The sequence below is a fragment of the Corvus hawaiiensis genome, chromosome 26, assembly GCF_020740725.1.
Source record: "Corvus hawaiiensis isolate bCorHaw1 chromosome 26, bCorHaw1.pri.cur, whole genome shotgun sequence".
NCBI classification, from domain to species: Eukaryota; Metazoa; Chordata; class Aves; order Passeriformes; family Corvidae; genus Corvus; species Corvus hawaiiensis.
Genome location: NC_063238.1, coordinates 29,036,011 through 29,062,903, shown reverse-complemented (window position 1 = coordinate 29,062,903; position 26,893 = coordinate 29,036,011). Strand labels below are relative to the sequence as shown.

Genomic DNA, 26,893 nt, shown 5'->3' with positions numbered 1-26,893 from the left:
AAGATCAGAGGAAATAGATGTGTCAGGGTGTAGCTTTTACCTGACTCACACTGAGGTATACCATGATCAGCCCTCTAGATCTGACGTCAGTTACATCCAGGGAGTCAATGCTCGTTCCAGCCACTCTCAGTGCTGGTGTTCATGCAGTGGCTGAGCTTTAATACAGTGCAGTTCTACTGTGGGCACTTTACTTCTGTGTGATTTTGTATGGCTGTATTAAAACATTTCCAGCAGATCTCTACAGACAAGGATCTTTGTAGGAAATCAGATCAGTTCACAATGACACACGTTATGCACATTTCCATTATTTTCTGGTATTGTTCTGACCATTGTTGGTCTGTGGCTACTGTCAATGCTCATTACACTCAATTTGTGTTTACAGTATGCTGGTTTCCATGGCTTTCCACAGTCTGCACTGTACTCAGTTTTTGACCTAGGAGAGGGCACAATATTCCCAGAATCACAGAAACAGACAGTATCTGAAACTGGATGGCACCTCTGAATATAATCAAGTTCAAGTCCCTCCACTCAAAGCAAGGCCACCTGGAGTGGGGTGATCAGAGCCATGTCCAGTTGAGTTTTGAGTATCTGCAGGATAGACACCCCACAGCCTCCCTGAATATGTTTGAATGTTCAATCAACCTTACAGTAGGAAAAAAGCATGTTTAACTGTTTTTCTTCTATTTCAATTTCTGCCAGATTTTCTCATTATTTCTCTTGGTACCATTCAGAAGAGCCTATCTCCATCTTTCCTGTCAAGTATTTATGAGCACTAATGATTCCTCTTGAACCTTCTTTACCCCAGGCTGAACATGCACTCCCTTAGATTCACTGGTATGTCTGCAGCTCCAGCCCCTGAATAATTTGTGACTCTTTGTGGGACTCCCTCTGTCCATGTCTCATACTGGGAAGCCATCACTGGGCACAGTACTCCAGGTGTGAGGGAACTGGTCTCTATCTGGACTTTATGTTGCTTCTTGTATTTCACCACCTTTCACGCATTTCACTGCCTGGCTCTTCAGCCACTTTTCAACACACATCACAGACACATCATCTACCCCATACTTTATCAGTTTGTCTATGAGAGTGTTACTGGCTAAAGTGAAGGAGATATATTCACCTTCTACTTGAAAAACTTTGTTCATCACTCAAGCAGAACACTGAAACTCCTATTTCTAAATGCTTCTGTGGTGTAAAAATCTTTTCCTTCCAGTTCTGATTTTAGTTTTCCAAATTTGAACATCTCTGTGAACTTTTCAAATGCAGGCAGACTTAAATTAAGTTTGATAAATTTTGGCAAATAAGGTAACAGAGCTGCCAAAGCAGTCATAAATTGGCTGAGAAAATGTCTTCAGAAGAGGTTAAGTCCTGCTGCTCTCTTCTGGTGAAGCAGTAGTCACAGTTCACATTCAGGAGTGCTGAATTTTAAGGTCTCTGCATAATTAAGCAACTACAGAAATCTTGACTCTGAAATCTTGGAAAAATTTTGTCATCATTTAGGCATTTTGTGCTGCAATAAAACAAAAATTCTTGTAGAAATGTAACATTACAGGAATAAAGAGATCACAAATATGCCACAGAAATTGTGCTTCTTGTTTTGTACAATGCTTGGTAAGAATACACCCTGATGTTTAGTGGTTTTACAAAAATGAGCATATGGAATTGCACATTTTAGGAAGAAATTTTGATGAACATTTGCGTTTTTCTTCAGTTCATAAAAGTAAATTATTTTAAGCTGCATGCTCCTTGTAATCCAGTTGCCGTTAGGCCAGAAGGTTCAAAGGACTAAACAATGAAAGTTATTATAGCCTCTTATGCCTCTAAAGTCTTATACTGAATGTAATAAAGAAAATTAGTATTAGTTGCTTGCTTGATGGTTTAGACACTGAAGTGGTCTCATTCCAACATTTTTAAAGCTAAGATAAAAATGACTGAAGATGTATGCATTGCAATCCTTTCTCCATTGAATGGTGAAATCTTAAAATTAGTGCACCTGTTCTGAGGAAAAAAAAAAGTACAACTTTTAATCAGGTCAAGAGAGTTGAAAATAAAATAAAGGAACTATTCTTTTTTCCCCTGATCTTGTTCTAGGTGTTCTCTTAGATTATGTGCAGGGAAATTTAAAAAATAGTGAGTGAATTCAAACAATACAAGTTCTTCACTGTTTTTGTTTTTCAATTTGCTTGGCTGTTATTTTTCCTTTCTATCTCTACGCTATCACAGAAATGAAAGGAGAACTTATTTTGGGACTGTAGGAGGTTATCAAATCCAACACACCTCTCAAGTCTGACTTTAAAGGCAGTTATATTTTCTCCGGGTCTTGTGCAGCTCACTTTTGAAAATTTCCAAGGCTGTAAGTTCCACAGCCTCTCCAGGCAAACATAAGCTCCCAGGAAATAACCTGCATCACCATGGCCTTCTTCGTCAGCTACAGGGGAACTTCTGCACCTGTAGCCTATGGTACCTTCTCCTTCTTCACCGGTCTTGGTGGCTTCAGGTTTGCATCTCTCATTTTCCTTATGCCTCCCTCTCTCTCTCTCCCGCTCTCTCTCTCTCTGCTGCTGCACAGCATCTTTCCCTCTTCCTAAACATGTTACCACAGAGGCACCACCAATATTGCTGATTGCCTCTGTTTTAGTCAGTGGTGGAGCTCCATCTTGAAGCATCCTGGAACTGGCTCCATGGGGGCAGCCCCTGACTTCTCCCAGAGGCCACTCCTGCAGCCCCCTGATACCAAAACCTTGTCATACTAACCCAGTATAACCTTCATTTGTGCTAGCTTTTTTCTTGGTGGCTTTCACATTCTGCCTGCTACACTCCTCAGAAGGTCTTTCAAACTAAGAGGTGTCAACTGATCCCAAAGGATGTGCTAACTCATCCTCTGTGCCTGTCAGATGACATTGGGTGCTCTGGTTAGGATTCAGCCTTCTTCCTGACTATATCACCTCATGTTTTTCACAAAACAGAAACAAACTTCTTTTGTACAGTAAAATATCAACAGATAAAACAAGTGCCACTTTGAATACTTAGTTACTCATTTGGAGTGAATGGCTGTGTGGTGCTTAGTTGTCAGCTGGGTTAAAACACAACATTGTCATTATTTTATACATTAGCATAAACTTTTTTTTTATTCAATTACAACAATTTAATTGTAATTCCTTTATGGTTCAGAGGCAAACTGCAAAACCAGGTGTAAAAATCAGCTATTGCCAAGCTCATATTTGATGTAGTTTCTCTCCTGAGAAATCAAAAAAACCTCAAAATCCACAAGACTCCTAGTAATTTCTAAAATCTCAACTATTATGTTATTTACCATCTTCCACATTTTTCATGCTTGGTTTAAAGACAAGACAAATTTTGAAGATAAAGTTACATTTATAAACCCTAGTAAAAACCATTCTTCCTTGTAGGTATTAAAAATAATTAGAAAGAAAGAATGGTTGAATTTCAAGTTGATGAACTGATCTATTCTAGGTATTTTTTTTCCTTTTCTTTGTTGAAGCAATGAATTTAAGTAATTGTGTTTTCCTCTGTATTCCATTTCTAATGAATTTACTCTTATGCCTTCTGCCCTTCAGCAACTCAAACAGTAAATATCAGGCTTGGGAACCATGAAATCTGAATTAATATCTTAATGCTGCAGAACTTCTAAGCTTTATTGTATCACAAAGTAACAGGAAACAGTTTGATCATCAAGAAATGTTTGTAATTCTTCTGTTGTGCTCATATTCATACAAGGCCTGTCCAAATATTTTAATTTAAATTACCTTGGTTTGTAAGCAATAAAAGCACTAATCCCTTCCCAAAGTTCATTTTTATGTGAGAAAAAGCAGTAATTTATTCTTTTGTTGGAAGACAGCAGTGAAGGAATGGTTGACTGATATACAGACTGGTTATTTTTGTTAAAAAAATCTTGTGAGTTAATCCATCAATTTCAAGTCCTGGTCTACTAAAAGAGAAAATAATAAAAAACCCTCATCTATGTACATTTTTAACTAAACATATAGGTAAGAGTTCAGGAGGCTACATCCTTTGGATTTTTTTTGTAAAAAAGGCAAAGTATTGGCTTTATGTGCCAAGATTTTACTTGTGTTTAAATGTTTCCTTCCTTCTTTATAGAATAAAGAACAATAAATGAGACTTCTGTGCACTGTTTACTAGAAAACAGTTTCTTTTCCTATCAGTGAAGGAGAGCCCAACTCGCCTAAATCACACCCACAACAGGACTTCTCCTTGGGAAAAAAAGGGGCAGCTCTGAGGATATCACTGAATTTTAATTTATTGCCAGGTAACATAAACATTTAGTTACTGATTCAGGATTTGCGAAAAGAAAAAGAAGACAGAATCTTAAAACCCGTAGAGAACAGAGATTTCCTCTGCCTTCACCTGGGTTCGATCCGTCCCTTCCCCGCGCTCCTGCCGCACCTCGCCTTCAGCCGGCCAGCGACCGGCGGCGAGGGGACAGCGCCCACGGCTCCGTTTGTCCTTCATCCTTCGCTGTGTCCTCACTTAATCTTGTCCTCCGGCGCTGCCCTCCGTGCCCGCCCGGCCCCGCTGTGCCTGCCGTGCTGCCCTCCGTGCCCGCCCGGCCCCGCTGTGCCTCAGCGCGGCCCAGCCGCGGCGCAGGTGAGGCTGTGCCCGGCCCGGGCAGTGCGCGGCCGCCTCCCTCAGGTGTTACCCCAGGCTGCCCAGTACAAGGCTCCAGGCAAGCACAGGCTGTGCGGGTATTGTAGTGTTTTCCCCTGGCATAGGTAATTTTTGTGGTTCTGTCTCAAAGGTGGCAGGTGGGAAGGCAATTTATTCCGTTTAACTTAAGCTCAAGCACCATTTAAGCTCCTCACCTCTTTAGCTACAGATGCATTATTTGATTGGTTTATTTTTATTATTTTTTGCTGGCTGTCAAATCTGTATAAATTTTACTGGTATACTGAGCACAAAAGTGAAAAGTGGGAGATTTGAGGATGTGAATCATGTCAATTTATAGTCATCACTGGGTTTATTTGGTATTTAAAATCTGTGAGTTTTACAAATCAATATAGAAGATAAGACTTCCATTTGTCCTCAAGAACTCTTTTATCTCCCTCTACTCAAAAGCTGGATGAACTTTATGTAAGTCAAAGATGAAAAATCTTCTGCAAAGCTATCCTGAAAGATTTTCAGTTGATGGATATTTTGCAATCTTTATATTTCAATTTCTGAAATCTTTAAAGTTATTCTTGTGAATAAATTATGAGGAAAGGCTACAATTTTTTTATTCCTGAAGATTTGTAGAAAAAGTCAACATATAAATGTTTCTCAGATATTATATCTTTATATACCTGTCTTACATTATATTTGGAGTTTTTAGAATGTATCAGAATATTATATAAAATAAATATACTATGAATTATACTACAAACACTGTTGTCTATACTGTATAGATGCATTATTTGATTCTCTGACTCTGAACATTATATTATTGAGACTAAATTGAAGAGCTAGTTTTTATTTAGCGGGACAAGATCTTGCTCTCCTAATGAGAAGGTCTTTAAACTGGGTTTTTGTGGTTGGTTACCAAAGCTTGCATGTTTATTGAGGAGCAGAGGATCAGGCAGAGTACACACAGAACAGAGTGATGAGGGATTTCCTTGCGCTCTTTTTGGTGAAGTGGGGTGACCAAAACCAGCTCTCAAGTGTCTGTACACAAACAAATGTGGCATGGGAAGCCCAAGAATTGCAACTTCACATGCAGTCAAAGATCAACAACATTTTTAAAATCACAGAGCCATAGCAAAACAGTTGGCACTGCTGGAGTCCTGTGATAGACATATACAGACTCTTCAAGAAAGGTGGGCAGGGAACAAAAGGACTAAATGTTTGTGCAAAGGAGGAAGCAGGGGGAGGTGGCATTGCCTATGGAGCTTCCTAAAGATATTTTTGCGCATATGGAATCTATTACTGTGCTCATTTGTGAGCTTCATAATCAGACTATAATACCACAGATTATAAAACTGAGTTTAACTTTTTAAGGTGCTTTTCACTTTAGCCTGTATAGTTTCTATTCTGCTGCTTGTCCGTAGCACAGACAATGAAGAAACAGAATAAGAAATTAAATTGAACCTGGGGTGTTTTTATGAAAGCAATATAGAATGTGCAGAAAATTTAACTGTTTAGTTCACTATTAATATCTTGATAGATAAGATGATGTGGTACATTGTGTACCAGATTAAAGATTGATCTACCAAGCAATCTCATTGAACTCTCAATGAAATCTATGAATTTGCATGTCCTATAAATCACTGATGATACTGCCTGTCTTTGATCACCTATTCTAATGAAATTTACAGTTCAATATTTATGTAACATTATTGTGAATATCACTGAAACCTACAAGAATAAGCAGAAAATTAAATGGAAAAAACTAGATAAATATATTTTCAAAATTTATTATAATAAATGAACAGTGAACAGCAAACCAGGAAGAAAATAAAAGATAAAATGTTGTGAAATCAGATTTCACCAGATTGTACACATGTACACATTTCACATTATTTTTTTTAATGGGTATTTAGTCATAAGATTGTAAAAGGAAAAAAAAAAGAGAGAGAGAAAAGCTGTCTGTATCTCTGAACATAAATAGAAACAATCTATACCCACAAAAAGAAAAAAAAAAACAAACCCCCAAACATTACTTTCATAATCATCATTCATCATAATATCAGTGATACTCCCTCTGCACAAGAGCCCTTATGCATATTCAAACAGAGATCTTAATTTGAATTCATAATACCTTGAAAAGCTTTTTTATGCCAAGTCCCCTCTTGCATATCGCTTTGAAAAGTCTTCCCCTTTCAGCATATGGTTAAGATCAGAGAAATATGTTAGGAAAATGACATCTTGGCAGTAAGTGTATTTTTTGCATTTATGCCTTCATATCACATTTGCAAGATTGTTATTGGATAAAATTTCCCTGTAGATGACCAAATCAATTTAATTTGAAAGTATGGAGTATGACTTTTAAAAGTAGGTTTTAAAAAAATATCAGTATTAGCTATGTATTTGTAATTGAACAATGTCAGATTCTATCAAGTCTTAACTGAAGCATTGTCTTCTTACAATTCCTGTGAATGTTTTTTTCTCATATTTGATAACTGGAAACTAAAAGGATGGGGATGCACCCAATTCTTTCAAGTCATTTAGGTGCTTAACCACTGTTTAGCTACTGCATTTTGATTGCAGTGATGCAGCACATACACATACAACTGAAACTGCTTCCTTAAACCCTCTTGATAACCAACAAACAGATAAATATATTCTCATTAACTACTATGTCCCATGCTTTCACAAACAGATATCATTTTACTGTTTCAAGGACTTCATCCACCCCTCCAGATGTCCAAAAATAGACCATGATTTTGGATCCATTCGTCAGGATGGGTGCTTAGGACAGGAGAAGCAGCACACTCGATCACTGGGCACCAACACTGGCCAGACCCAGGTCACTGCCATACTGTCCTTGCTCTTCCCAAAATTCACTCTTCATTGTTTCATGTCATTCCTGCTATTTTGCTCCCTACAACATTAAACTTACACCACAAATTATTTTTCCCCCAAGGTTAAATGTCCTTGAGGCACATATTGGGTTTCCCCATCCTACCACTTTAGCCACCAAGTATATCATGGTCCTTGAGCAAAGACAGTCCCATGAATGGACTTGCCTTTTCCTATGGGGAAAGGGGGTTAGGCACTTAAAAGTCTTTGAGGACTCCTACCTTGGTGGTTTGTTGGAGGTAATTCAGAAAGTTACAGAAAGGCAGGGCAAGAGATTACTGTGGATCTATACGAAAATCACAGCAAAGTTTTCTCTCCTCTCTTTCTTCCTTGTTCACATGTCCTTATTGGGCTTGTTGCGTGTTGATGAAAATCAGCCACTGTTAACTCTTCCTAAATGTATCCACACCAGTTATTATATTTTCAACATTTCATAGCTGACATCGAAGAAATTATGCTGCTCCAGTTGTGATAGAAATACAGGTGCTAAAATCAGGTTGCTCAAGATACAATTACTACATTTTCTTTTATTTGTCAGGGTCTTGTGCACTATGAAGTTAGTGGTAGAAGTCCTATCAACAGTGTTTGTCAATTTACTTGAAGATCAAATCTTTTTTTACTCTGTCTTCTCAACTTAAGGCATCAAACATTTGCATGGGCATAATGTTTTTCAGTCTTCTCCCAGATGTGAGCTTTTACCTATGGGGATCTGATTTCAAGACTTGAACCAAGCAGATTATATTGTAGGTGGAGGAAAATAAGAACACAGTAGTGTAATTCTGTTATTTATTGTTCTAATGCTCGTTGCTTCTAATGCAATACACTAAGATGATATCCAGCATGCTTTTGGTTATACTTGCAACACTTAAATGTAGATAATATTAATTGTATTTGTAGCAAATTTGCTACCTGAATCAGAATAAAAGCCATGAGGATTTGTTTGGTCCATTTTGTTGATGGTAGCAAAATCACACTTTGGCAAAAATCTCTAAGCAGCTGTGACTCAGAATAAAGGGCACACTCATTGACATTGTTTGTGTTTTTAAACAGTGCTGCACTAATATTTTTTAAGTTTTGGTAGACTATAGCAACATTTTTAGTAAATGGTTTATTTTGTTTCTAGGAACTAAGATATGTTTCTCCGTAATTCATTTGTGAAAAGAAAAGCATGAATTCTGCAATGCAGTAGGACAATTTGCTACTGTAAACTAGCAATTTAAAATTATTTTTCTGAATGTCCTTAATGCATGAAAACTTTTTTTTTTTAATTCCTTTCACAATAAAGGACCAGAACTTGTGATGTGATGAGATTTCTAAGTTTTATTGTATTCATTGGATTCAAAGTGCTCTGGCTAATGAGTGAGATTAAATTTAAGATATGTTTTTTGTTTGGTTTTTTTTTTTAATCTGGCATGGCATAATTTAGCAGAATTTTTAAGAGATAATTTTACATTCCTAAACTGCTGAAATTAGGCAGCTTCCTATAGTCATGATTTTTTTTTTTTTCTGTTAAAAGTGAGCCAATATGTGTGTCAGAATTCTTTAAACTTTTTGTTCTGTGATCCTATACTCCTTAAAGGGTTTTTTTTCCCATCCTTATCATTAATTTTTCATCAGTATTGACTGGGTTTTCAGACTCTGGGGCAAGTTTTATTCATGTTAGCACTCTAACTGAGCAGAAACAAGAATTGCTTTTCAAATATGCTTCAAACATTTGGATAATAAACTGAATAAGTAATGCAATATGGTATTTCCATTCAAGTTATTTGAAAGGTATTTCCATTTTTGAAAAAAAAGCACTAGATTTCCAATCAATTTTATTAGCTCACAGAAATAATTTTAAGATCCTCAAAAATAATTTTAGAGTTATTAGGCATATATACACTATTAATAAAGAAGATCCATAACATCAGCCATTTTAGAATTTTTTCATCATAGAATAAGTTATTTTAGAACTGATTTTGTGAATATCTAATGTTTGCCTGGTTTATACAGCATAAGATCACATGCTAAAAAATAGAGTATTTTTGGTTTCAGAGTCACCATAAAAAAAAAAAATCATTGTGATAATTGCTCAAATAATTTCACAGTTATTCATATGACATGAAAAATGTATTCCTATGGTAAAATTGTAAATATTTGATCTATGAAAACTTATTAATCTTAATTGTGATAGCATCTTGCATCTGACATTAAGAAATCACTCATGAATGGCTTTGGTTTGAAAACTGATCAGCTGCTTGAAAATGAGAAAATGATTTTTCAAGAATAAAGCTAATCACTAGATGCTTACTAAAATAAAATAATACAATTGGCATATAATGGGTAAGATTCTCATGCTTCTTTTCTCAGTATAATGTGACTGCTGCACATTATGTGTCAGACTGTATATGATAGGGATTGAACTCAACTTGATTTATGAAAACATTTTTGGTTAAAGCAAAAGAGGAAATAGTGTCATTTTTGCATGCTATTGTAAAGTGAGGGAAACAATTCTAATCCATGTATATAATTATTAATAAACAGTAGATTATAAAAATATGTGCTGGCACAAGTATAATAATCTTTAAATAACTGAAATTTGAAGCAATTATTTTTTTAACACCTTAATTTTGGAGCAGCATTCCAAGTCAAACATGTTAAAAAGTCTTAAGCAATTGTTCACCTAAACAGTCATAAATTCCTATTCTCAGCAAGAAAGTGTACATTTTTTAAGGGGTGATTTTAATTTTTTTGGGTTTTTTGACAGCTGAAGATGCTTGTGGAGGAACTATGAGAGGATCAAGTGGAATCATCTCAAGCCCTAACTTTCCTAATGAATATCATAATAATGCAGACTGCACATGGACAATTGTGGCAGAGCCTGGTGATACTATCTCACTCATCTTTACAGATTTCCAAATGGAAGAAAAATATGATTATTTGGAAATAGAAGGTTCTGAACCACCTACAATAGGGTAAGTCAAATATCAAAATTCTAAAGTGATAAAACAGAAAAAGATGATGAAAAGTGAAAGTACAACTTTTTGTTACTTTTCTTTTTGTGAATATATAGTCTTGCTGAAAAACACCCCTCACAATAATAATTGTGACTATGACATAATGTTGATATTCCAATTGCAGCTGTAAAATGGTTTTTAAAATATTCCAAACATGTAGCATCAAGATGAAGGGCACTGTAGACTCATTTGCCTCATTGTCTGTGTGCCTTACCATTTAACCACTACTGTATTAAAAATGTATATATTTAGAAACAGAATGGAACGGACTGTTGTACTAGTAAGGACTGGTGAAGCTTTCAGAGAGTTTAATGATGTCAGAAAGTGAATGGCATGGAGGCCATTCAGCACAGAGCTAGGGGGAATTAGCATTGGCCCCACCTGTTGGTCACTGTCTGTGGAGGATTTTCTGTACAGAGAGCTGTATGCATGGTCTCTAAATAATGTGCTGTGATACACTTACCTAGAAATTTCCATCTTGATCTGTGAGATAAAACACCCTGAGCTGAGTAGTCACAATACTTTTTGGCTCTGGTTTTACTCCAAATATAGCACCTTTTAGAAGAGTTTATGACTGTTTGGTTTTTTGTTGACTTAGCAGTAGTAACAATATTTTTGCTAGTCTGACTTCTGCAATTCTTGATCTGAGTGTAGATGCATTATGTAGATGTTGTAAAACAACTACAAGAAATAAAATAGTAAATAACCTCTTTCAAGATCAAATTCAGTTAAATAGGAAAAATAAATTACACATTCTGTGGCTTTCCAGTCTGGTAGTTTTATGGTAACACAGCATCACACTACTCAAGAAACATGTCAATATGACAAATCCTTGTGTTTGTTTTATTGGTTTAAATATGCTGTTGATTCACAGAAAATAAGTTGTATACAAACTCATAAATCACAGTTATGGTCTCCAGTAAAATCTTGATCTCTTAACTGGCTCATAAAGCTTTATGGAGGTTCTGTAAGACAGACAGAGGCATGTGAACAACAGGTGATACAAGTTGTTGGCTAGACACATTGAAGTCAGTAGAGTCTTCTTTTCTTCATATCAGCATAAAACTCCTCCAAACATAACATAGACCAAATAAAATGCTCTTGATTTTATAATGAGGAAAGATCCAAAATTGGATAATTATATTGTTTTAAAAGCATCAGTCTTGGTTTCTGTAAGTGTTGCTTATAAGTAATATATTTTTACTGCTTCAGGGTGTAATAAAAGTCTTTAAGTCTAAGCTTTAGCAAATAGTGTTTTATAAATTGAGTTAATTCATACTGCCACCTACATAGTTAATTGCCTGTATTAGAATATTAATTGATTGCCATTGAGTTTTTTCAGGCTCTTAAACTGAAATCTTTTGAACTAGCTGTCAGCTAAAATAAATTTTAAATAATAATTTATAATAATTAGTGAGGTAACACCAAGGACATACAGACATTGTGAATCACTTGAATAGCTGAATGTGCATTTGACTTTTCTTTTCATTATTCATTCATGAGCTTGAAACAATTATTTCATTTTTTGTTCTACAAAAGGCTTTGGCTGTATTCAAATGATATACTAAGATTACTTTATATATGGAAATTCCCATTATCTGTTTACAAAACATAAAAATTTACAATGCTAATTTAATAATTGTTCATGTAGAGAAGCAGACTGAGAGCATATTCTTTTTATAGCTTGTCATTTATATTCCCTAAATTATACTGATGTGTTCAATTATGGAAAAGTATCCCCCATATGTTGGGAAAAATGGATTTGGAAAGCTTAATTAACAACAATTTGTTAATTAGATTTAGAGTGGTGATGCTGTTTATGCCCTTAGACTATTGCTAATCCAAAACTAAACCCAGGTTCTTCATCTTTTCATTTTGGAAAAAAAAAAATTACATAATTTTAAAAATTACTAAAAACTTATTGATTGATCTGGGTAATAAGTATTATTATAATATAATTTCTTAGAACATTTGGTGCTTTATATGACTATTGCACCTAATGATTTAAAAAAAACCCCGCAAACTTTTCTTCTGCACATCTGCTGTGTAACAAAATATCCCTACTTTTTGTTTCTAAGTGAAATTAAGAGCCAGATTATGCATCAAGTAGATAGGCTGGGATTATCCATGAGACAAGACTTGGAATTCTTTATGAAGTGCTAACTTTCTGCAGTTTTCCAGTCAGTTACTATAATATTTCAGATACGACAGTCTTTTCTCTTAAGAAAATCTTGATAGGCCATTTTCATTTAAATAGTGGTGAAAAATTGTGTAGATGCCATTCAAGGTTCTTGTTTTGTTGTTTATTCTAATGTTTGCCAGGTTGAGTTGAATTATAGGATTGTTTACATTTTGGAAGTAAAAATGAAGGAAAATTATTAGTTTGAGGAAATTATTTTCTCTTTTTTTTTTTTTTTTGACAAAACAAAAAGCTGAAAGTAAATAAGATCTAGTGAAATGTTCCACTCTGTTCTCTCTGGATAAGAGTGCACTTCTGAGAAAACCTTTGTGTAGTGTTCTAATACTTGACCTACCACTGTCATGGTCATACAAAGTAGTAGGGCACCTAAGAACTCTGCTATCAAAACCAAATTTGAAACATGATGTAATTACTTCTTTTAAAATAAAATAATTCACCTAACTTCTCTCTTACTGTTACTATATTCCTGGATATTTAAAAGTAATTCCTAATATATTTTCCTAAAATGTAAGGGAAATGTAGAATTTTCTGTAATAAACTGAGGAATTGTCTAGACCATATGTCTGTGATTTTAGCCAAATTTTTTCATATATAAATCTAGATAAAATGTACAGTGATATACACTGAATGAAATGTATGATGTTGAAACCATAGGCAATTTATTTCTCTTCTGAAATATATTTAAATATTTCATTTTTTGATACTGCATATTTTGTGCATCATCTTAATTGCATTAAAATAGAAAGCTGTTAGAGAACAATGGCTAACAAAACTAATTTCTCCTTTGCAACTGTGATTTTGTGCATTCTTTCCCCAATAAAAATACTCCTTTTGAATTAATTTTAAATATTCTGTGAAGAATGAAATTAGAATTTTTGGAAAAAGTCTTTCACTTAACTAAGATGGGCAGAACTCCATCCAGTTTCAAGAGGTTTTATCTGAGATATTTAAAACTTTTGATTTTTATAATGATCTTTTTCAAGATAGCCTGTTAGCTAAAGACTTCCTTACAGATAGTACAAATGAGAAAGGATAAGAACTCAAAAATGTGGGTCCTTCTTTGGGTTTCCAAATCAGAATTTATTCCAAGTAACTAATTACTTTTTATCACTTTGGGCCTATTTGACCAGGGAACAATATTAGGTTTGTGTGGCAAGGTTTTTGTAGCAGGGGGCTACAGGAGTGGCTTCTGTGAGAAGCTGCTGGAAGCTTCCCCCATGTTCAGCAGAGGCAATGCCAGCCAGCTCCAACATGGACCCACTGCTGGCCAAGGCTGGCCCATCAGCCATGGAGGTAGCACCGCTGGGGTGATGTGCTTAAGAAAGGGTAAAAGAGCTACCCAATGCACTGCAGTTGCATCTGGAAAGAGGAGTGAGGGATACAACTCTCCAGACCAGGGTCTGTGAATCAGGAGGGGGAAGATGTACTTCAGACACCACAGCAAGGATTCTACCTCAGTCCTTGCTGCAGCCTGTGGTGAGGCAGCTGTCCCCGTATTGGTTCATGGCGGAACAGAGATCCGCCTGCAGCCTGGAAGGCCACACGCTGGAGCAGGAGTCCAACCTTTGACCAAACAAACATTATTTAGCTATTTGTTGTTAATTAGCATTTCGTGACTCTTAGTCTCATTTTACTAGTGCCATGAAAGAACAAAATGATAAACAGAAAGAAATATTAGAGAAGAAATATTAAGAAGAAATATTAGAGAAGAGTAAACTAACTAGTGGTAATTAAAAGCAAAGTGACGTTGAACAGGCAGACATTATCTATTATGAAAAAGGCTATTATTTGGGGTTGGGTTTTTTTGTGAGGAAAATGCAGTTATCCATGTTAAATATCTACATGGTAACTTTTATTGCCAGTTTGGTTACAACAGAAAGTAGCTTTTAGAAGGCATTTAAAAATTAAATGTACTGTTACAACAATTAAACCTAAAACAGATACATGCATTAATAAAACAGGTTCTCAATCAGATCTTTTTTAACAAGGTGGTTATTTTATTTATCTAGTGTCTGAATAAGTTAGATTTATTTTCAGTCAATGTACTTGGTTAAATAATGCTCATATCTAAGGCTACAGAGGAAAACCTCTGCCTGACATAAATGTGGCAGCACAGGGGTAGAAAATCACACCTCAATAGTACAAATACCAATGAAAATAATAATATGTTGAAGGAAAAAAAGCAAAACAGACAAAGCAAGAAGCAGAGGTTCTCATAAGAAGAGATTAAAACAGGAGGAAAAAAATCCCACCTCCGGCTCAGCATTTATTTTCTTGAAAAATTACTTCAAATTAGAAAGCGAGAAGAGTAGCAATCTCTTTTTTAGTAATGAAGACTGTTGACACTGCTTTAGATATTATTACTGTTTTCTCACTAATACAAATTTTTTAAATCTGTGTTTAATGCTCAGAGGAAGGACTCAGGAATGTAATGGTTATGAGTAATATGATTTTATTAAGGATGTTAAAAGCCCCAGATGAGAAAGTTTGTAATCTGATAACAGCTGAATTTAAAGAATAGTAGCAAAATTGATACTGCTTATCATCGAAAAAATGCTTTCAGAAGAATGTTGTTGTTGTAGCCAAATAGGTAGAAAAAATTATTCCATTAATAGGGCAAACAAAATGCAGTCATAAAAACCTCTTGTAATTAGCAAAGTATTTGTTTATTGATAGTGGATAGAATTATTTTTTGCTGGATTTAGTTGGGGAAAAAAAAATCACTGCAAAAAGCAGCCAAGTTTTGGAGGGCCTAAATCCTTCTCTCCTTCTGAAACAGGAAACAGAAAGTAACAGAGATAATGCTTCACTGTGGAATAGGGAGAGCAGAAAATCAGGAATAGGAGGAATACCAATGCTAAAAATATTATCTGGTTTGAGCCTTTGATAATCCATCCATTGAGTGTTATCATTTTTATCTTTTTTTGAAGGACTGAGAACAAAAAGGAAGTTCTTTGCTTTCTTGGAAACAAAAGCTTTCCATAGAAACCAGGCATTTCTGTCCTTTACTGTTTGCTTCTAGGGTTTAACTTTTTGCTTGGTGATTCAGCATTTCACCTGTGGCATTTTGATGAGGAATGGAATCCTCCAAGAAGCACAAGGCATTCTGTAATGTGTAGGGTTCAGGCACAATGATAGTGTTAGATGGGGAATTTGTTACTGTGACTGTGGAGGTTAACAGCATGTTTCTCATCATTCTATTGCATGATTCTATCTGGCAATCATTATCTGAAAAGGACTTTGAAACTGGCTTTACATCTGGTACTCTCAAAATTCTTACTGAAAAATGAGAAGGATTTGAATCTAAGAGAGGAATCAGATATCAAATCATATGTTTAACAGTAAAGGCAGAGGCTTTTCTGTTATTTTGTACTATTTGTTCTTGTATGTTTCTGAAAAAATAGAAGGCCCTTCCGTAGTGAGTACCCTGTTTTGATGGGGTTTTCTGCAGTCATTTTTCATGTTGTAGTTCAAAGTGCAGTGACAAATGTGTCTCAAACTTTGCAGGCAAAATAGACACATATAAACATGAGTTACATGATGAAAATCTGTCATTTAACAGTAGACCTTGAAGTCTATGCTTCTAATAAGAGTAACTTTGTGGCATTTAGATTCAGTGCTTAGTAAAAGGAGAATCTGACTTTAAGAAATTGTCATATCCATGGAAATACAAATCAACCTATGGTGTAAATCCAGAGTTTAATCCCAGAATTCAGTATGTTATGTATGCGTCCACATAACCAGGTTGCAAGGAAACACAAGACAGAATGACGAAAGCTTATAAGCAGGATAGTTCAGCATGGAAGGGAGCTCAGAATCTGACTAGTCCAGTCTACTAGTGAAAGCAGACTCAGCTCTCAGGTGAGGCGAGGTTGCTCAGGCCTTTATCCAGACTGTCTTAAGAACCTCCAAAGATGGAGTCTTGACAACCTATGTGGACAACTTTCTTAATTTCCTGACTGTCCTCATGGGAGGAAAAGATTTTTCATTTTTTCCTCATTTAGAAATCATTGCTTTCAGTCAGAATCAACACACAAGAATTTATTATTACCAAATATCTGTTTGAGGTACAAACATCTCCTGAGCTCTCTTTCTTCTTTATGGATAAGCAGTGGTATGACCTTTCTCCTGAGCAGGTTGGCTGATACAGCCAATCCTAGCTCATGAGTTGAAGATTTTCCTTCCTCAGGCTCCAGTTGTCCCATTCATCTTCCAGGGATATGTACATGACCAGAGATATGATTCGTCCTGTCTTTCTCTAGAATACTAAATGCTAAAGCTTATCTGGCACGTGTGATTTATAACTATATAATGGAGTTAAGCCTCAGTGAGAAAACTATCTGTTAAACTCCAGTGTATACTTGCATCAGGCAGGGAGTCAGATGCAGGCACAAAATCCCCTTGGCTCATTGTGGTACAAATGAACACTTTATATGACCACTGTGATGCTGCTTCTGAAAAAAAATATGTTCCCACTTCTATTTTTGACTCATCCCCTATCTTGTGTTGGCTCAGGCATTTACCCAGTCACAAAGGAACTGCACCAGGAAGTGATACAAGTGAAAACCAAGCTTTTTTTTCCCTCTTAGTGAGCAGGAAACACAAGAGTTGAAGAGAACAGCAAGGTACATAGGGAGTGGCATATTGTTTCTTCAAGGAATAGAACAACTTTATTGTCAAAATAAAGCCTGATCTGTTGTCTTCTCAGGTACTTGTATGTTGAATAACAGTACCCATGCACAGATCTACTTTTTTTCCCTTCTTACAGTATGTGCAGAGGCTTCACAGAGTTATTTGATTTCCTTTATATTTTTTATGCTGTATCCTTAATTTAATGCATTCTTATGATGGTATGAAATATTTTATTTTGATTGGTGTAGTCAATGTCAGGAAGACAGCATTTCATTGTTGCTGTAGCAAAAGGTGGTTAAATGAACTTCTTTTGAGGAAACCTTTCTGAAGCTGCTCTTAATTTCTTACTTTTCCTATGCTCAGGAGTATTGCAAAAGGAAACATTTGTAAGCCTTTTCTGAAGTTGCATGTTTTCATTATTCTGATAGTACTTCTTAATATGCATAAAGCTATTCTCATCTGGAGTCAAACGGATATTCACCAGCAGTTATCAAATAAGCAGTTATACATTGGATGGGCTTTTTATGTATATTCTCTACAGAGATAGGATTATATTATTTCACAAAGTCTTATCAACATTCCGAAACAAATTGAAAAACAGTTCTCTTGAATCTTGATATGCAAGAACTGTACTCTGGTTTTCCCACCATCCCTCTTAGACAAAGATTTACTGACTACTGTTTTTGCGCTTCCATGGGTCTCTTTAATCCTCCTTTGATGAAACAACCCAGAGTGCTTCCAGTGTGGCTTATTTGTAACTCTGCTTTGAAGAAACCAGGTAAATAATAGTGTAGACCTGGGGGATTTTCTAATGAATACTTAAAAAGTGTAATAAAAAGTAACAAAAGTAACAAAGAAAACCAGAAGTCTCTTACAGCAGTTTCGGGGAAAAAAATAGAAGTAGGAAGATGGCTTGATGATTTAACAGGGAGCACTTTCAGTGTGCTTACTCCAGCAGAATACTGCATTGTTTTGATGTGGTCATTTGCTATAGTCTCAGGATGGCAATTGTTGGAGTAGTGAAGGAGACTGATTACTCTTGTCCCAACTGAAACATCAGTGACTGAACTTACAAGTGAGTTTTATGCTGCCTGAGCTGTATGGTGGGGGAAAGTGTATTAGAATAGCATAAAGCTCAAGACAAGGCAAGGAAAAAACACCACAACCAACCCAAACCCCAAAGAATAACTAAACCAGAAAACATACAATTGCTTCATTTGTCATCCTAGAGTAATTAAAACTTCACATTTTCTTTTCATATGTTCTGAGTCCTTGCCATGTTTACTTCATTCAGCAAAGTAAGTGGCATGTTGTGGGAGAACAGTGATCCCTGAAGAGATAATCCCAAATCACTCTCATTTCTAGATTCTAAATTTAAAATTTTAGTTTGTTTTGTACATTGGGAAAAATATGTGCATTCATAATTCCATCTTTTATGTCTCAGGCTAAAACAGCAAAAAGTATAATATTTTGAATACATGAATGAAATCCTTTGCATTTATTAATAAATTCTGACAAGATAAAATATTATTTATATGGGCCCTACAAGCTAATCAGAACTTCACAAACTCATGCTTCTTTTTGTGATTGTCCATCTGTTTTGCCTGTGAGTATCACATTAGGATACTTAGGGTGCAAATTCACTTGTGAAATGAATCAGTGACTAAAACAAACAATTAAACATCCTTTGAACATGCTAATGCAGTTCCATTATATTAAGGACCAACACAACGTCAAACCAGTGTCAGAACAATTTTTTATTATTATGTACCATCCAGTTTGCAGGTGACCAGTGACAACCCACAACAGTCAATAAGAAATGAAAATAAACTAGTTATGTACATTTACTGTATGTTTATTTGTGCTGCATATAGTAGATCATGCAAAATTTCACTGTTAGGGTGGTCATGCTTTGGAATAGATTGCCCAGGGAGGTGGTGGAACCACCATCCCTGTCGCTGTTTAAGAGGTGTCTGGATCTGGCACTGGGTGATATTATTTCGTGGTTTGGGGATTAGAGTGGTAGTGCTGGGTTGATGGTTGGACTTGATCATCTTAAAGTTCTCTTCCAACCTTGATGATTCTATGATTAGGTGATTTCACCTGACATTTTCTAATGTTTAATCACAATGAATGATAATATGTAAACCATACTTTTAATGGCAGTTTTATTTGGTTGTTTTGTGAGGCTTTTTTGTAGCCAACTACTTTTCTATCCTGTACTAAAAAGCTTATTATGAAGATACATCTTGATTAAGTGAACTCCATTCCTCTTTCTTTGCTAAGTAGACTTTTTGGATATTTATGTAAGAGTCCACAAGTAAGTTGGTGGCAGCTTCACATCTCTCCATCAGCCTTTTTGATATCCAGACTTGTGTCTTTGAAACTGCAGAAAAATTACCTACTGCGCAGTACATACTCTTTCTTCCTGAAACGTATAACACGGGTTTTGACATCTTTCATGTGGATATATTGCACTGCTGCAGAAATTCTTCTCCCCATTATTTATTATGTCAGAGGACAAACTTTAACCATCATCTCTATTTTCTGAGCAAGAATGGACTGTCCTGAATGTCCTAAAGGAAGTTAAGTGTAAGGTGAAGGACTGTTTGAATAAGGTTTATTTTCTGTTTAGTAATTGACACTATGTCTTTCAAGAAAAATAATAAAACCAATTCTGAACTGAAATTTCCAACTTTTTAACAAAACTTTCCAATCCTGTATAACCTGTAGAATCTGAGATTCAATCCCAAGATGCATGCATCTTTGCTTGTTTGTGTTTTGGTTATTTTTGAGGAGCATGTTTTCCAGAGAGTTAATTATAAAAGGGGATTTGTGTAATAAGGTGGAATTAAGGAAGTGCTACAGTGTTGAATGCAATTTAAAGCAGAGTTCAGCTCCTGTGGGAGAGAAATGAGAGATGATTATGACAGAAGCAAAGGCTAACAGTCCTGAGAGTATTATTTTTTCATTTAGCTTTGAATTACAAATGAATCTACTAGCAAGACCTTCCACCAATTGTTAATGGATTTAAAATAGGTAGATGAAAGCTAAATTTATACTGAAAATTTCACTAACAATGAAGCTATAGCTTCGCTAGATGTGCTGGAAATAATTTTTATTACTGTAGTCTGTGCACCAGACATATATAGGCATAAACTGGAGTGTTACAGAAATGTTGCCATTTGGTTTTGGTGATTTTGGACACATGGTCCCAAAACTGTGAAGGAGAGCAGCACATTGTATTGCAATTTCAAGTATGTGTTGCTGTTTAAAAGTGATGCAAATTGAATTAAATAAAAGCCTGATCTATTTAATATAACTTTTCCTCTTAGTTTCTGCAAAGCTTGCTACTGATGCAGGAAAAGGGTAAAAGATGAACCTGGTGGTTTCAATAGCCTAGTTCAGTTTACACAGTGGAGTCCAGATTACTTTGCAACATATCCTGTATTACTGGCCTCTGATTTTCCTTTGGCTTCACCTGGAAACATGGGACATAGATTTAAACTTTAGCGGCTTAGAATTCATGGCAGAAGTATTTGTTGTGGTCCTCAGATTGAAAACCATTTGATACAACCAACTGGGTCATTCAAGAGAATGTACATATGTGTTTTCCATTAAAAAAAAGATCTAGGAACAAACACTGTGAACTGAAGTCTGCAACTAAACCTGAATCAGAGTTCAGAGTAGGATGCAGCTGGGGAGAATAACGTTCAGCCAGCTAAATAATAGGGGGGTTTTTGATACTAAATCAAATAGACAGAAAGGAAGGTACTATTTAAACAGGTATATATATTTGTTGGCATTGAGATAAGCAAAAATAAAAATGATACAACATATCTTTGGTATTATATTTTAATATATATCTGAATTGAAAAGAAAAGGAAAAGACTAGTTCTGCCACCAATGAATGTTTAAGTAGAAGAGCAAGGTGTTCTTTGCATTCTGAAAGATTGGAAAATAGATACATATAAAAGACTATTTCATAAAAAGAAGGATTTAATTTATCTGGAAATCAATTGAAAGAGCAGAATGGCATTTTATAGGTACACTTAAGTTTTTAGAAATAAGATTTTTGTTTCTTTTTTATGCAAAAAAAAGTATTTGTCTAAAAATATGCAGGATTAAGGCAATTTCAAGGGAATTTTATTATTGTTTATGGGTAAATAGACATCAATACTAAGGAAAAGGACATCAGACATTACAAGACCTACCAAAACAACTTCAAAAGAGAAGGGGTTAACATAATCCACAGGAGATCTGGCTCTAAGTGGAAGTGAATGTATCAAATACATAATAACAGGCTATCCTATTTCCAAAGAAAGATATAAATCATAATAAGAGACCTTTAAAACTCCTGGTGCAGTCATAAAGATACACAGAGCAGAAAGAAATTTTTCAAAAGGTGAGAAAAGAACCACATGACTAATGAATAAAAGCTTAAATACTAAGAAGACTTGAGAATACAGTAAGAAAGGCTATCACAGTTGCTGAATTACAATTACCAAAGGATATAAAAGAAAATGATGGAGAGACCTTGTAACTACATTACAAGTAAAGAGAAAACAAGAAAAATTGGTTCCTCACTGAAAAGAAAATAACAGAGAGCAAAGGACAGGGACACCTAGGAAGTTGTAATAGAGACAGTTAGCTCTGAACCCTGGAAAAATAATGGACTAAATGATGACAAATTATTCAATGAAAAAATAGAATTCTTTTAGTAACCCATTTTTTTATTACAAACTAGCAGAAAAAAGACTTGTTGTTGCCTCTAAATATGTGGTGTACTTAATTGGGAAAAGGCACACAAAGAATAGTTACTGGTTACTCTAAGTCAGGTTGTGTTGCGTCTAAAATGGATTAGGTCTGGGCCCAGTAATGATAAATATTTTTTCAATATCTTGGATAGTGGAAGAAGAATTATGCACAAATATCATTAATGGAACTGAACTGCGGAGGGTTACAGGCTTTTTAAAGGACAGCAATATACTTCAAAATAATGCTGATAAATCAAAATTAACTTGAACATGTGAAATTTACTTCAGAGAAGTATAAAAAGCTGTAGACTAAATAAGGCATAGGAGTAAAATCAAATAAGGAATAAGTACCCAGTCAGAGGACTAATTCTGATTAAATACATCAAGAAAACACAAAACAAATAAATATTCATAAGAAAAATTATTGAACAATGTGTCCTTGTGTGCACATGCTTTTATGTTTGCAAAAGTAAGTTGTTGTTATAGTATATGCCCTGCATTTATGCAGGCACACAACCTTCATAAGTTGCAGATAGGGTTAATAAAGATGCTGGAAAGGGTTGAATTCTTAATGAGCTGAAAAAAATGTGCATTGATGTTCATTTACAAATGTAAATGATATTTTATATTTATATAGCCTTTAAAACTGCATTAACAGTTAACACAAGTCTTTTCGTGTTTCCTAATCAGGTATTTCCTAGTATATCTTGATAAAATAAATCAAAAAACCATTTGAAACCATCTTAAATCATCAGCTGGCATTGTAGCTCAGTAGGCCCAACATTTGTTCAGTGTGTCATGCTAGGATGGGTATTAAGGGTTGGGACTAAAGAATACTGGCACAGCTGTGGAGCCTAAGCTTGCTTTCACCTGCCCATGTCTGGTTATCTTTCTAATAATTAGATTCTTATAAGTTAATACTTTAAAGGTCAGTCTTAATGTGTAGCATGTGAATTAGTGACCTATTACATTTTATCAGTTACTAGATTTGAGTATTTGCAAACTTTTCAACTGAGATTTTTCAGGAAAGTCATTCAGAGTGCTCAGATAACATTATCTCATTACCACTAATCAGTAAAAGCATCATACAAGAATTTAATAGATAATAGATTCTGATACAAGGTATTTTAAAACTGCTATTTTTGTCTTTTTAATGCATAATTTAAAATATATCACTTTCCAGTCAAATGTCATGAACAAAGGTTTCTTTTGGCAACTTCAGTTTTTGCAGTAGTACTTTATTTATATGGTAAAGTAAATAAAAATCATTATTCCAAGGAACGCTTACTTAAAATCTGCTCCAGTCTGGGAAATCTGCATAAGGAGCTAGCTGTTCAACTAGAGCACCAGAATTTCCTTGAGTATAAGATATTTTATCCTAAAACCACAGAATATTGGTATATTTTCTAAACTTTGTTCTCTAGCAGAGCTTTCATATTGTTAGTCAATATATTAAGTAATTCCATTAATTTTACTAAAAATAAATATGATAATAAATATTTTATGTTGCATATAAAAGCCAGCATTATTAAGCAGGTCTACTTTTTTCATTTTTGGTGGCAGAGGGAGAGGCAAAGGCATGAAGATTAAGAACAAATTACATTTGCTTATATGACAAGGAAAAGATTGCTTTTACATTCTAAGGCACAAACATTTATTTAAAATGGTTTTTGTCTCTTTCAGCTTTAAATTGAAGACTTTTGAATCCAAGGTGTTTTTCAAGTAACCCAGATTGATATACCAAAATCAATTTGAAGTATTTTGAATTATCAATCACCTTTCGTTTTTTAATAATATTAATTATCCACAATTAAAAGTAGACTATGGGATTTTATAGTATTGTGGAGAATCTTACACATTCTTTTTATTTCATAATTTCTTGTTGTATCATAGTTTTAGACATTTATTGCTCTTTAAATCTTCGGTACAGCCTCTATTAATGGAGAGTGTGATGTCTTTTTTGGAAAAGTTAAATAAAAAATATTCATTTCGGACACATGGTGTCAAATCATGGAGAGGTGAAAATGCTGTGTCATGGCTTGCTCACTGGCTGATTTACTGGAAACAGCAGGTGGCTAGCAGTTAGATCCATGCAGTATCCCAAAGCATATTCTCATCTCTGAGAGCAGCATTTACTTTTAGAAAAAAATAAATTATATTAATTGTGATTTTACACACACCTGTGTATTAAGAATTGACATAAATAATTTTTACACTTATACTTACTTATGCTTCAAATTAAGAAACAAAAATTCCAGGTCTCATTTTCCATAAGATTTGACACAAATGTTGCTTTTTAAAATTCTTTGTATAATATTTCTTTTTCTAAAATATATTAAACACACTGAAAGACTATGTCCTTGCTTTTTCTGGATATCCTAGCATATGTAAACTCAATAATCAATATATTGAGTCAGCAAACTGTAGAATCCTTTACAACATGATCTCTTGTCAGTCAGTAGAGTTTGGCCCAGACTCTCTTTACACACACATTAGTTCATGTTTATCTACAGGGTTGAGTTCAGCCTAGGTCTAGAATTGGAAGCAGCAAAGTTGCAACAATAGGAAACCTTGCTCAGTGCAATCATTCGTGCTTTTGAGTGCATGAGTATGTCTGAATGTTTTTTCAGTTTGAAACACAGGAGTGTTTTAACTCCAGCAAGTTAGCTATGTGGCACAAAGGGGAAGGACTGTGGGGCTCATTCATTCGGTATCTGATGTCCACATTGCATGCTCTCCAGTGGTTCAAACTGTAAAGCAGATGTGTGACGTTCAGAACTCAGATTTAATGAGATGCTTGGTGCTAACTTGAATATCTCAGAGGTGTTGCTCTTGATTGCCTAGCCATGCCAGTAATCTACAGAATATACACAGAACAGAAGAGGTCATTGATTCTGAGTAAAGAACAAAAGAGAGAACTTTAGTCACTAGTCTTGGGGGTCAGTAACAAAGGCATTGTTTTTGGATGAGAAAAGTAACTCTTCTAATTTTTAAAATTCAATATGTGTTTCATAGATACAGGATTTAGTGCCAGAAAGAACTAGTGGATAATCTAGTGCCCCCTCCTGTAAAAGAGAGGCTTGTGCATTTCATTTGCTTTTCTGTGCTAATTTAATAAAAAAACAAACAAAAAAACAACAACCTGTCTCTCTTAAAAGTCCTAAGTGATAAAATACCCAACTCTTCTTCTCCTTTATTTTTTTTTTTTTTTTAAATCTGCTCTGATAGTTACCATTGTTGCAAAAATAGAGGAAAAAATGCACTTTGTATGTCTTTATTGTTGACTTCAGCTGCTGGTATTTTCATGTCTTTGTCAGGTTAGAGAAAGAGATCTTCAGTGTTTTTACACTACTTTTCTGAGAACAGCTTCCCTCACCATTGTCTTCACCACAAGCTGCAGGAGAAATTTCTCCAACACCCAAGGCACCAGCTCTCTCTTCAGTGCCTTGGTGTCTGCAGAGCTGTTTTGCTCACATATTCTCACTCCTCTCTTCCAGCTGCGATTGTGCAGCAGTCTTTCCGTCTTCTAAATACTTTATCCCAGAGGTGTTACCACTGCCACTGGTGGGCTTGTCCTCAGCCTGCAGTGGATCCATCTTGCAGCCAACTGGCATATGTGCTGTTGGACATAGGGCAAGCTCCTAGCAGCTTCTCACAGAAGCCACCTCTGTAGCCACTCCACCTACCAAAACCTTGCTACTAAACCCCAGTGCATTCCTCCAAGTTTCACAGTTTCTGTTACAAGAGCCTCCTTTGACAAGGTCCGCAAGGGGAAAAAATTTAGACTTTTAAATCTCACCTAGTCATATAAATAGAAACAGATCATGTGTTCTTAATTGTTTACTTTGGAGTTTTTTTATTAGGAACCATCAAACTAGGAATTAGAGTCTAAAATCTTGTAAAGCGTAAAAGTAATTTCTCTCAAAATGAGGTGTTGTGCGTGCATGCTGATAATACTTGCCCAATTCTCTTCTCTCTTTTTAATTCTTATCTAATAGGGCTAAATGTGAACTGTCCTGTCCCTTATTACTCAGATAATTTCAAAGGCTTGGTCCTTTGTTTTAAAAGCATTTTATTCCTTACATGTCTGTGAAGTAAAAGTGATGGTTGTACAATATCCACATTTAATTTTATCATAACATCTTAAAAATTCTCCAAACAAAAAATGTTAGAAAGGTTTCCCTAAATGCAGTCAGAGAACATTTGGATATGAATGTTACAACTACAGTAAAGAGAAGTATGATCAAGTACACAGAACAACAATAAATTCATAATGTTGTTTAAAGGAGATCAATTGTTATAGAAAGCAGTTTTAATGACTAGACCAGTTTAATTGGGATATTTGAAGTCTATTTCTGTCTAGGTTTAACAGGGGCAAGGTGGGAACAACTGGGAGCCAAGGGGCCACATTTCCTATTCACTCACCTGTGGTATGCAGTCCTCCAGCAGCTGAACACAGGTGTCACAGCCAGGGACTTAAAAGTCAATTGATAGCCTTCAATGTGGTAAGTGATAAACCAGGCCCCAGATCCCTCCAGGAGCCCAGTCAAACAAAGACGACCAAGAACAGAACTGGAGCAGTCTTAGGCTGAGCTGGAATGGGGTTCCTGGGTCCAAGGCAGAGGCATAACAGAGTCCCCAGGTAGGGCTAGTCAGGGTCAAGAAGGTGCCCTTACAGCCCAGGAAGTTTCTGATTTTTTCTTAGATTTTTGTGGTTGAGAACAAAATATTGTCTATGTGTTGGAATTTTTTTAAATGATTATTTTTATTATATA

At 35.3% G+C, this 26,893-nt stretch overlaps 1 protein-coding gene across 6 annotated transcripts in view; it reads left to right on the top strand.

Annotated features, from left to right (window-relative positions):
• CSMD3 (CUB and Sushi multiple domains 3) overlaps positions 1 to 26,893 on the top strand; it is a 612,506-nt gene that overhangs the window by 179,507 nt on the left and 406,106 nt on the right. For all 6 annotated transcript variants that reach the window (XM_048286482.1, XM_048286481.1, XM_048286480.1 and 3 more), the window contains exon 5: positions 10,280 to 10,487. In XM_048286482.1, the coding sequence (XP_048142439.1) occupies positions 10,280 to 10,487 (208 nt within the window). The remainder of the gene's footprint in view (positions 1 to 10,279; positions 10,488 to 26,893) is intronic.